Raw genomic sequence first — 12,702 nt, forward strand, 5'->3', positions numbered from 1 at the left:
TGCCAAGAAGAATACCAAGAAAGTCAGGGTGAATACTATGGATGTTCGTTGCTAGCTACAACCGGTATCTGTAGATGAATTGGTCCCCCGAAAGCTAAGCATCGTTGCTGAGAAGGTCGACATTGACCCCTCTCAAGGCGTCAACAGCCCACTGAGGGTATTTGTCCTTCTGCCCATTGTAGAGGTTATTGAAAAAGTCTTTCAAAAACTGCGGATATCGGTCTTCAATGATGGCTTGTCTGACGAGCCTCATTAGGTTCAGCTGATAGTAAACGTTGTGCATGGTAAGAAGATGAGCACCCGCTGTCTCCTTTGCGGTAACGTGGTAGATGTAGGCTCGAGTGATACCGAGACCACCGGCTGATGTTGGTCGACAGCAAGTACAGTTACAGCCTTTTTCAATGGGGCTGAAGTCTTCTGAATAGATGGCATTACGGAGGTTCAATGAACCGCGGGATGTGATGGCGTTACCAAATCGCTAACTGTTTTTAGTGGTATAACTTGAGTGAAGGGGAACAAGAAACAACATACAGCGGTTCGTGTTGGCCACACACAGTCAAACATATCTGCACCGAGAGCTACGGATACTACCAGGTCTTCCGGGTAACCCTATTACCGGTTAGCAGGCGCTTCGCTCAAGCGAGACGATGCGACATACTACGCCCATAACGTAACGAGGTTTCTTCTGGGGAAGCAGCTCAGTGCATGTCTTCACAACTTTGCAATACGCCTCTTTTTCCTCGCCACCAGACAGGCCTCCAATGGCAATTCCGGGAGTATCCCGTGCTACCATCTGGAGAGTGCACTCCCTGCGCATTTCCAAATCCAATCCACCTTGTATAATGCAAAAGAGGTTCTGCTTCTCTGGGTATTTGTGGGCCTGGATGCAGCGGTCGAGCCAACGTACCGAGCGTTCCATGGCTTCCCTCATGCGCGCATGATCGGGAGATGTAGTGACAATAACGTCATCGAGTTGCATCATGATGTCGCTACCAATGGAGTTTTGTAGGGATATCGAGTGTTCAGGCGTAAGTAACATGGGCGAACCATCGTGAGGACTCAGGAACCGGACGCCTTCCTCTGTGACTTTTGCGAGTTTGAGTAGAGAAACCATTTGGAAGCTGGTTATCGTGTCAGCCAGGCGTTCTATTTGCGATCAAGGTGGCATGTCCACCTACCCGCCACTATCTGCAGCCGTTAGCACTTTCGCATCTTCATGTCTGTGCTGGTATATGGGTAATACCTGTAAGAATGCTATGGGGCCATGACTGCAGCTTATGTGCGCCACCTATTGAGTCAAGTGTCGCCTGTCCTGGCTTGAGACCTCTCCCACCCGTCAGTCTCAAGAACAGTCGACGAGATAGTTTTGCTTTACAGATGGTATGTGTTATTCAAGCAAAGACGACATCCTTGGTCCTCTAATTGATCGGGAGTAAGACCCTTGAGCGAGGCCTGGGTCGCAACTGGCATGAAGATGGGGAGGGGTACTGGACCATGAGGGAGATGAAGCGTCGCAGCACGCGCCCGGGTCACCTACAGCCGTTACTAGCTGGCCTGCGATTCTAACTTCTTTCTAAATTACTTACAGAGCATGTCGCTAGTAGTTCAAAGGTGAGCGCTGAATGCATAGATGCGGGCGCCATTATGTACATCAAATTGCAAAGATGGGTACCAAGTAAAAACCCGCTAAAGTCCCCGCCTTATCGATAAAGGCACTCGAACCTACTTCGAACATCTTTTGAAATCATGATATTTATGTTCATCGCCAAGAAAAGCTTTTCCTTCAACTAGAATATTAACGCATATATTGATATAGTATTCAAAATAAACTCTTACCGATCTGAAAAATATTTCCCTAACGACAAACTTAACATTATATATAATCTTAATAGTAGTGAAGAAATAATTCATTGCATATAGATATTGATGGTAGAGAGGAAGAAAGAGATGAAATTGGATATAGACGGACAGCGACTGTACAAAGTAGATAGTAAGAGACATATAGAAGAACTACTAAGAGCTATATAGGGGTTAAATAGAGTAGTAAGTTTGTAAGACTCTATCTTAGGTTGCTCTATAGAAACTTTCAGCGTTAGAGAGCTAGACTTATGATATTCTCATAAGCAAAAGGCAAGCCAAACTTCTAAATAGTGACCTTTGTTGCGCTCGTAGCAGCTTTTACCATTCTTCATTATGCTTGTACTCGCAGTCTTAACTTTAGCCTTGAGTGCAACCTAGTCACACTCCTACAGTCCTTGTGAGTAAGATGACGGACATAGGATCCTGACTACCACCGTGCACACTTGGTGACTATGTAAGAGTCACTCCAAAAGGCAACTAGCTAGCTAGGAACAGTAGTAGACAGCCCCCCTTTGATGATGCTCACAGGGGGCCTTGTTCTTCGTCTTGCTTATAGCACGAGAACCACACAGACCGTCCTCGCTCTCGTATCCGAGCTAAACATGTCCCTCAGATCAACTACAGAGTAGGTTGGATAGGTGGGGCGGAAAAAGCGGTCTAGCGAGACTAGAAGGCATATTTGTTAACAATCAACCCAGATTACAATCCCGCCAGTCCAACTTAACAATCCAAAAACCATCAAAATTTTAGTGACTATTAGATGTTGTAATTCTATCCATGGATACGAGTGCACTACTGTAGGCCGCCTTGAGGTCTTGTACCTCTCTATCTTAGCCGGCGCATGTCATCTCAACTTATTCATTACCGCCTGTCTTCTCTTCTTTGACGAGTATTGCAATACTACTACCCTCCATTGCCCGAAATTCGGGTGACCCCACTACTCTCAAGATAGCAGAGATGGCGTATGAGTAAACTGTAAGTCCTATAGATGCATTTTCATCTGCTGAGAAGATGTCCTCCAACACTGATTTCGTGCTTGCCGTACGCTCATCCCTAGTCTCCCAGCGTCCCCCTGTCTAAAGGTTGTCCTGTTCCGAGAAATCTAGCTCCATGAGGTAGTTAAAATGATTCTCTTCAGGCCAACTTCGGGTACTCCTTCTATCGCAAGTTCGATCAGTAACAAGATCTCGCAGATACTCTTTGACGACCGAATGAACCTGTACTCCTTGTTAATTGAGTGTCTTCTCGAACGCGAGACGGGTAGCTTTTAGACAGCGAGCCAGAGGACTGGTGTGAAATGTACCAGGCAAAGCAACTCTCTCGTTGAATATAGCATGCGACCAAAATCAGCATAACTCCTCTGCTTGCCTAATCCCTTCCATGTCTAGTTGAGGGTCAGCCCAAATGATTCGTCCGTCACCGTCCAAATATGGTCAATGAATCTGCTCAAATTTAGTAAATTTAAAAACATACAGGCGGACGACTACCACGTACGAGATATTCCCCCCCCCCCCCACCTCCATGTCGAAGGAGTTATGAAAGCCCAGCCATGTCTTGTAAGGTACAAGTCTTTGTATATGGTAGAGGCCACGTCTTGAGTAGTCAAATTGTCGATGTAGTTACGGAAACGCTCCTAGGGTTTTTGATCCGTCTCCAGGTCTTCATCTTCATCAAAGGCTTTATCTCTATCTGTTTCCAAAGTTCTCTCAATGAGACAAAGTCTGGGTAGGGTCGTGGCACGAAAGGAAACGTCATGTTTAGCTTTCTCGACAAAGCCACTGAAGAAGCCAGACACGGCCTCGAACTAAAAATGACACGTGGTAGAACCTGGTGCCATCGTGCCAAAGAGTAGAGCGCAAACTAGATACTGCAATAGCATTCAGATGCTAACCACACGAAAGTAATCAGCGCGATAGATTAGTCAACTTTCAGCATTGCCCTGTTTACCTTGACCAAAAGTGGATGCCTAAATTGAACCCCCGCACGCCCTACATCTAAAAACAGTCACACCACGCATGCCTCACTCTTTTTGTTTGCGACAACTCCAACTCCAACTCCATACCCTTTTTCTTGCATATGGCGCGTACGTATTGCAAAGGTTTCTTGTTTGCGTAGCGTTTTTATGAACCTCAGCAATCGTACCCATTCTCCAGTCGAGAGGATAACGGAACACGCTCTGAATAAGCTTTTCACGTTGACAACATGGCCGGCCTTTACGTGGAATTAAAGCTGGCTCCCGAGTATGAAATTAGGCTCGTGAACATTCTCCCAGGAAACGAGTCAAATGCTCTTGCCTGCGAGCTCCAGATTGTTGATCTTCGGGAAAAACCAGAATACGTCGCGCTCTCATACACTTGGGGCTCACCTACTACACTTCCCGATGAAGGAGCAGAAGCTTTGCTAAATAAGCCAAGTGTCACATTGCTTTGCCGGGCGAAACCTGGCTCTGCAAATCAGTCTTATCCGCACTGGCATGAGGTCTTAATCACGGAGAATCTCTACGCTTTCCTAATGAGAGCTCGTGACAACGATTCATTCGCCCTGAACTCATATTGGATAGACGCCATTTGCATTGACCAAGAGAACTCCGCAGAACGATGTCTTCAAGTACAAATGATGGGTAGAATATACCGATGTGCCGGTATTGTGCACGCCTGGCTGGGCGAGGAAGACGATGATACCAGAATCGCCTTTGAATTGATAAGAGCATTGCTGGGTTTTTGTAGCGAGATTACCGAGCGACGAGTAAGAATTAAGGCACTGATGGATATTACCCCAAAATCCTTGGGGAGTGCTAATCTGACCGCGAGACTCGGACCTTGTGCAGACGTCACCGCTTGGATGGCAATGGCCAAGCTGTTCCAGCGCAGATACTTCACTCGAGCATGGATCATCCAGGAAATCACACTGGGCAGAAAAGTCAAAGCTCTGTGTGGAAGTCAAATGGTGGACTGGGAAGCTATGACCACAGTGTCAGAGTTTCTTTCCGTCACTCCCTGGAAAAGATGGATATCCAACGTTACTAGTTCACATCAAGGAGGACACGTTGTTCCAAATATTCTCGACGTCAACAAACTCTCCAATAGTCTGCTTTACTCTCTCATCAGATTTCGTCGCTTCGCCTCCACAGATCCCCGAGATAAGGTTTATTCGCTCCTCAGTATCACAGGGGACTCTACTTTGACGAAGAGCCGCTTAATCCCTGTCTATGGCGATAGATCGGTAGCGGAGACATATACGCTGGCTGCCATCCAGATCCTAGAAGACTCAGATGATTTACTCTTACTTTGTTGTGCGGAAGGTGACAACTTCCGTACGATACCCTCCTTACCCACCTGGGTCCCTGATTGGAGTTGTGCTCGAGCTCTTGGACTAGGCATCACCGGATATAGGAGGTTTGCAGCTGCAGGGGCTTTTCCCAGAGCCCTAAATATTAATGAGGACGATCGCCGTTTGACGATAAAAGGATTTCGACTAGACGATATTGTTGCTAGCAGCGAAACCAAAGAGTCTATCCTCAGTGGGAACCCGTTTCCCGGCCTGCTTCGGATTTTTAATACGATGACTCCCATCTATCATACCGGGCAATCTCGATCAGAGGTGCTATGGCGAACACTGATTACGGATACAGCGGGTGTTCCTCCTTGTTGTCCTGCTCCCAACAGCTACCGTTCTGCATATATCTCGTGGATTACTTCGAAACTATCGCGTCATGTTCAAGAAACGATTCAGACCTCAAAAGACCTTGCTTTTGTAAACAACATGGCGGATTTTTTACCAGCGGAAATCTCCCATTCATCATATTCAAATGCGCCATCCATACAATACAGCGTTGCTTCCTCATAGACACCTAACAGCTATGTTGACTATGACGAATTTGAGACGATGTTTTCCCATGTTCTTCATCTTCGGTATTTCCTAACGGGCAAAGGCTATATTGGAGTGGGCTCAATGTCCCTTCTACAACAAGATTCAGTATGGGTCGTTGCTGGGTGCCGTGTGCCTTTGATCTTCCGAGAGATCAATTCTTATACTTTCCAGGTTGTCGGGGGTGCCTATGTGCACGGCTTTATGCAAGGTGAAGCCTTAGAGTGCAATCCTGTGTTTAGAAACGTTATTCTAGTTGAATAAAACAAATATCTCTTCGCCTATAGGTCTTATACCAATAGAGACTTAATATTAAAAAAGAATATTAATAATATGTACAAAGTTTAAATAGGTATTTGTTATAAAATTTTATATCTATTTTTAATTAAGATTGTAATTAAAAACGTTAAGATGCTATAATTTATTCTGTATAGAACTAGTGTCTACTTAATTCATATTGCTTAACTTTTTTCCCTCTTTATACTATATAGAGTATTAAACAAATTACCTTATAAAGAAATAGTAGGCTATACCTTATAATACTTAGAATGATTATTAAAGAAGTGAGTATTATAGTAAAAGTATATAAGAGAAGAATCTGAGTTATAGTAAGCTAAATACTATTTATATTCTATTTTCGTCTATAACTTTATAACTTCTTCTATCTAATTTAATACTTAGTAAGATAACTAGAGTAATTACTTTAATTCTGTCTTCTTCTATTTACTATGTAGCGTATTAGATTAATTATCTTTAAAAAGAATAGTAAGCTATACTATAACCTACTAGAATTAAGTATTAAAAAATATAATTTTTTTAGTTAAAGTATATAATAAAAAGATTAAAATAATATTATAGCTAAGCCTATATCTATAGCTAATTATAATAGCTAAGTTACTAATATAACTAATATCTAAATAGAGTCTAAACTAGTTTCTCTTAAAGATTAGTAGGAACTATAAAGATATAAAAGCCTACCGTCTATAATAGCTTATCTAATAGTTTTTTAATATTCTTTTATATAAGGCCTATAGGTATTAAATTAAATCTTAGATTACTTATATTCTACGCACTCTTATATACCTCTAAAGTAACTCTACATCTAAAATAGATTTAATTTATCTTACCTACGCTATTTTATTATATTAAAGAACTTACTACCACTAGTAATAGTATTTAAATAATATTATAATAGTCTATTTAGACCTTATTAAGACTAAGAACTATTAGAGTTAACTTATAGTTCCTTCTACTATAATATTAAATATTTATATAGATAGAATCTCTAAGATCTTCTACTAACTAAAGCTTTTAAGTTTAGAACTTCTAAACTCTTTATAAGATAAATTAACTTTAGAAAAGTTATATAGAGTACGCTAAGATAGAGATATAGAGATAAGCTAGTAAATAGGTACTTTCTACCTATAGGTTATATAGAGGTTAAGTTAGGTTATATAGGCCTTAGGTTAATATTAAGTTAAGTTATTAATTATATAAGACCTAACCTAATACTAACCTAAGTCTTAGTAAAAAGTTAGGTTAGTATTAGTATTAGTTTACTAAGACTTAGGTTAGTATTAGGTTAGATTACTAAGACCTAGATTAGTATTAGTAGTAGGTTACTAAGACTTAGGTTAGTATTAGTAGTAGATTACTACTTATATAAGACTCTATACTAATACCTACCTAGTATTATATAGAGTTTAGTGCTAATACTTCTCTAAGCTTAATTTAGGTTAGGGCGAGTGAGATAGTATAAAGAGCGCTATAAAGTAGTTATTTAGTAATATAGTAGAGTAGGCGTACTTAGATAGAAAGTAATAATAAGTTAATTATTCCTAATCTATATTAAATAGACTAATAAGTATTAATCTTATAAAGTTAAGTAACTAGTAAGAAAGTATAATTTAAGTTAATTATTGTTAGAATATTGCTACTTAGTGTTACACGGGGTTTGGTGCTGATACTTCTCTAGGCTCGATCCGGGTTAGGGCGAGTGAGATGGTGTGAAGAGCGCCGTGAGGTATTTGTCTGGCGATGCAGTGGAGTGGGCGTGCTTGGATAGAAAGTAACAATAGGTTGACAATTCCTAATCTATATCGAATAGACTAACAAGTATCAATCTTGTGAAGTTGAGTAACTAGTAAGAAAGTACAATTTGAGTTGACCACAACGAGAGTAAATAATGAAATCCATCCATCCTTATATCCTCATTGCCTCTAGTCCTGTCCTCCCTGTCCTCCTTTCTCGGCGGGAGGTTTGGGAGGACGTTGGCCTCCCTATCCTCAGTGGCCTCCCGGAGGCCATGTCTTGGCGGGATGCCAAGTCACGTGATCTCGCCCCGCGATGATCATCCTTCCCGTCAGGATCCCAAGTGGTTTCCCAACTTTCTATCGTCATACCCGGGGAGTGAATCCTTCTGTTTGTTGCTTGTAACATCACCTCCCCCCTTAGGGCTATCGTCCCGATACCCTGGGTTATCGTTTTCCCGCGCCGCGTGTTGAAGCGTCGGCTGCATATAAGGTCGGTAGGCCCCGGGCCATTATAACCGTTCCTTCCCAACTCCAGCCTTCCTAACCATGCCCAAGGTCCCTTCCGCTCGTCGCGTCCGTCCCCAGAATTCCACTGAACAGCGTCAGGCTCGTGCTGACCGCATTCGACAGCAGGGGAACGAAATGACTTTTCGTTGTAAGCGTTGTGAGGAGAAGAACCTTCGTTGTTTCGTGGACACTGCAACTGGCCGTTGCGCTGGTTGTATTTCCGTAAAAGCTGAGTGTAGTCTGTTTGTTTCCGAGGAAGAGTGGGAAAAGGTTGAAGCGGATAAGCGCCAAAAGCGGTTGGCTCTTCTGCGTGCTGAAGCCGAGGTTGCGCGCCTTCGGTTGGAGGTCGCTGAGACTGAGGCTCTTGAGCGGTCGTACGCTGACCGTGATCACGCCATCCTAAGTCTGCAAGATCGGGCGAAAGAGCAGGCCGAGGGGAGCTCTGCCCCTGGTACGGGCCTTCCTCTTGTCGAACCATCGCTATCCGGACCGTCGACTGATCTGGGCTGGTTACAGGCTGACTCTTCCGGTTCTTTGTCCCTTGATTACTTCCTTTCCCTAGAGGACCCGGTCCTCTCTTCTCTGGATGCTGCCTGTGATACGCTCGTATCAATTCCTTGCAGTTCGTTAGATTTCCTTCTGGTTCCCAAGTGTTCTGGCTATCCGGCCATCCTTGCCACTTGACCAAGTATTTCCACTGACGACCGATTTTCCGTAGGTCCTTGACCGCTTCGACCATATACTCGTCGTTCTCGAGTTCGATGTCTTCTGCTAGTTCGGCGTCTTGGGGTGCTGGTTCCAAAAGCTTCTTGTGGAATATGGGGTGTACTTTCATGCCTGGTGGTAGCCGTAGTTTGTAGTTTACCGGCCCTATTTTCTCTAGGATCTCGAATGGTCCTACTCGGAGATTGTCCAGTTTCTTGCATGGTCTTTTAGTTTTCAAGTTCTGTCTTGACAGGAAAACTTTGTCCCCTTCCTTAAAGGTCGGTCCCTCGATCCTTAGCCTGTTCGCTGCTTTGGATGTCGTGAGGTTCCTCTGAGCGATACGCTTGCTCAGTTCTTCGTGCAATTCTCGCAAAAGGCGTGCTTTCTCGTTTGCATTATCGGCGATACTTTCAATGTCTTTTGGATCTCGATGAGCTACCGGCTCATATCCGTAGTTCGCATAGTGTGGTGACTGCCTTGTTGTTGCGGATTTCGTGCTATTGTAAGCCAGTTGCGCTGCCGGCAAGTACTCAACCCAGTTGTCCTGTAACTTGTTGACGTACATCCGCAGATACTGCTCCAATGTCTGATTCGTTCGTTCCGTCTGGCCATCTGTTTCTGGGTGGAAGCTCGTCGAAAGCTTCTTCTTCACACCTAATTTTGCCAGGAATGTTGTCCAGTACAAGGACGTGAACAGCTTGTCTCTGTCCGTAATGAATTCTTCAGGTATCCCGTGCTCTGACACTAGTGCTTTCTGGACTTCGTACGCGCATTCTTCTGCCGTAATAGTCTCTTCCGTTGGCACAAACTTTGCTGCTTTAGTCAATCGGTCCACGATTACTAGTATTGTGTCGCAAAATCGAGCTGATCCTGGTTCTAACGATCTCGGGAGCTTCACTATGAAGTCCATCGTTACGCTTGTCCATGGTCTAGATGGTGGCTGTAAGGGTTGCAACAGGCCGTAGGGCTTATGCCTCTTGGGCTTGTTCTGGTGACATGCCAAACAGTTGCCTAGTATTTCCTGCACCTTCGTACGCATACGTGGTATGGCGAACACCTTAGACAGTCGTCTAACCATTTCTTCGATTCCTGCATGTCCATACTCGGGGGACTCATGCAGTTCCTTGATGAGATCCGGTCTCATGTGTGGGGGTATGTATGTTCGATCCTTCGAAACCATACATCGGTACTCCTGTTCGTCTTGTAACAGTCCATCGGAGCTCTCGGGCTCGAACTGCCAGCTATTGGCTTTCTCTTGCCACTGCTGCTGAAGCGTCATTACTTGGTGAACCACCGTGGTTGCTATCTTAGCTAGTTCCGGCTGATTGTACTTCAGACTGCCGTCGGGCATCTGCCTCAGCATTGCTTCGTGGGGTTCCTTATGACCTTCTTCTCGTAAGTCGCTTCGTCGACTAAGGGCATCCGCTGCTCCGTTGAGCGTTCCGGCCCTGTGGGTGATTTTGAAGTCGAACTGGGCCAGCGTCTCTGCCCATCGTACTTGTCGTCGGTTGAGTTTCTTCGTTGTCATGAAACTTGTCAAGTTCTGGTGATCGGTAAAAACCTCGATCGTGTCGGGGAGTCCTAATAGGTACACCTCCCATTGTTCAAAGGCATCGACTACTCCAAGTAGTTCCTTATCGTGAACGTCGTAGTTGAGTTCTGCTCCTGAGAACTTCCGTGAATGGTAGAACACCGGTCTCCATTTCTTATCCGTGCACTGCTGTGACAATACAGCTCCGAGTGCGTAGTCAGACGCGTCGGTCTCGACTCTGGTGGGTCGTTGAGGGTTATACATCTCGAGTACTGGCGCCTCTAGGAATATCTGCTTGATTCGTTCAAAAGCCTCCTGATGTTCCTGTTCCCATTTGAAACCTATTTCCTTCTTCGTTATCTCCGTAAGGGGTGTCGTGATCTTCGAGTAATCTTTGATGAACTTTCGATAATAGTTCGCAAATCCTAAGAAGGATTGAACATCCTTGACTGTTTTGGGTTTTGGCCATTCCTGTACAGTCTGTATCTTCTTTGGGTTCATTTTCACTCCTTCGGTTGAGATGATAAATCCGAGGAACTCCGTTTCCTGCGTGTGAAACTCACACTTTCCTGGTTGAAGGTATAGCTTGTATTCCTTAAGCTTCCGTAAAACCTTCTTAACATGCTCGACATGTTCTTCGCGTGTGCCGCTGGAGTACACTAGTACATCGTCCAGATACGCGGTAACAAAGATTCCGAGGTATTCGTGGAGCGCGTTGTTGATGACTGATTGAAAGGTTGCCGGCGCATTCGTCAACCCGAATGGCATAACCGTATACTCGAACAGTCCATACTTCGTCTTAAACGCCGTCATCCACTCGTGACCTTCTTTGATCCTGATTCGGTAAAATCCTTCCCGAACGTCGAACTTCGTGAACCACTTAGCTCCTTGGAGTCGATCCATGAGCTCTGTAATCAGTGGTAAGGGATATCGATTCTTCCGAGTAACGCTGTTCAACCTTCTGAAGTCGACACACAGTCGCCACTTCCCGTTAGGCTTCTTTACGAACAATATAGGCGAGGCCATCGGGCCTGATCCTGGTCGGATAAATCCCTTCTTCAAGTTCTTCTGGAGGTAATCCCGCAGCTCAGCATCGTGCTCGGGCGCTATAGGGTACATTCCTCCTGGGCTCAACTTTGCTCCTTCCTCCAGGATGATCTCGTGATCCCAATCCTGGTGTTCTGCTAAGTCTGTTGCTTCGTTTTCCTCGAACAGTTCCTTGAACTCTGATGTTCGGTATTCTGCTGGAACCGCCAGCAGTGGTTCGTCATGAACGGACGCAACCTGTGGTACCGGTCCTTCCTTCGTGGTCGCGACCTGCCGTATCCAGATGACTCCTACTCTCTGAGGGTCCTTCGCATAGATTCTCGCGATCTTATGCGGCGAAATCACACCGAATCTCCCATCTGGGTTTGCGCGTTGATCCGTCGGGCGTGTTTCTCGTCGTACACCAGCAACCTTGTGCACAGGTTCTCGGCTGTGTATCGATTTCTTTTGCCAGTCGATGGCAGGGTTGTGTTCTAACAACCAGTCGTAGCCAATTATCATCTCGGTCTCACCAAGATCCATAATACTAATCTTCGTTCGGCTTTCTTGACCAGCCAGGCGTAACGATACGGCCTCGGTCTCAAGTCGAATCCAGCCGTTCCCGTATGTCGTGGGACTATCGTCGGCTAATACCACTCGCATCGGCACCTTCTTGGTCCGATAGGGTATGTTGTTCTTCTCCACCACTCGGGGTGAGATAACGGTTCGTGCGGCCCCACTGTCTATGAGCGCCGTCACCTCGTGTCCATCTATAAGTACCGTAGCCTGCAGCCGCAAATCCTGCGCTCCCAGTTCGCGTACCTCCTTGAGGGTCGTTTTAGGACTGCCTTCACCAGCGTGACCCTGTCCCTGGCGGCATCCTAGTTTTTTGTCTGCTTACCTTTCCTCTGTTTAGGAAAGTAGCCTTCGCCTTCCTTGGCGGCATAGTGTACTGTACACTGATCGTCGTAACAGAAGCTCCAATGGGTATTCTGGTGCGGTATATTATCCTTCGCAACCTTCCTCGTTGGTCCCGGCTTCTGCATTCTGTGAATCGGGCATCCGTCTGCCTCACAGATGTTTGCTGACAGGGTGCTATGGAGATAATCGTTTACTCCTCGAGCATCCTCAAACTGTTGTCGGTGGAAGGCGCATCCCTTCCTGCAATGCGTC

At 45.1% G+C, this 12,702-nt stretch overlaps 2 protein-coding genes across 2 annotated transcripts; one reads left to right on the forward strand and one right to left on the reverse strand.

Moving 5' to 3' along the window:
* Positions 1-11: 11 nt before the first annotated feature.
* On the reverse strand, positions 12-1,650 carry PSV08DRAFT_8031 (tRNA-guanine(15) transglycosylase-like protein). Its single transcript, XM_014218567.2, has 7 exons — positions 1,587-1,650; positions 1,376-1,533; positions 1,244-1,326; positions 1,179-1,188; positions 659-1,121; positions 532-609; positions 12-478 (listed from the first exon to the last, which is right to left on the reverse strand). Exons 1-7 carry the CDS (start codon positions 1,641-1,643, stop codon positions 95-97), a joined length of 1,233 nt encoding a protein of 410 aa, XP_014074042.1. The 5' UTR covers positions 1,644-1,650; the 3' UTR covers positions 12-94.
* Positions 1,651-3,936: 2,286 nt separating this feature from the next.
* On the forward strand, positions 3,937-5,991 carry PSV08DRAFT_378303 (heterokaryon incompatibility protein-domain-containing protein; the record flags this gene model as incomplete). The annotated part of the gene is made up of 2 exons (XM_014218566.2): positions 3,937-5,691; positions 5,743-5,991. The coding sequence occupies exons 1-2, from the start codon at positions 4,063-4,065 to the stop codon at positions 5,989-5,991; spliced, it is 1,878 nt and encodes a 625-aa protein (XP_014074041.1). The 5' UTR covers positions 3,937-4,062.
* Between the last annotated feature and the right edge of the window lie 6,711 nt (positions 5,992-12,702).

The sequence above is a fragment of the Bipolaris maydis genome, assembly GCF_028858645.1.
Source record: "Bipolaris maydis strain C4 unplaced genomic scaffold PSV08scaffold_11, whole genome shotgun sequence".
NCBI lineage: Eukaryota > Fungi > Ascomycota > Dothideomycetes > Pleosporales > Pleosporaceae > Bipolaris > Bipolaris maydis.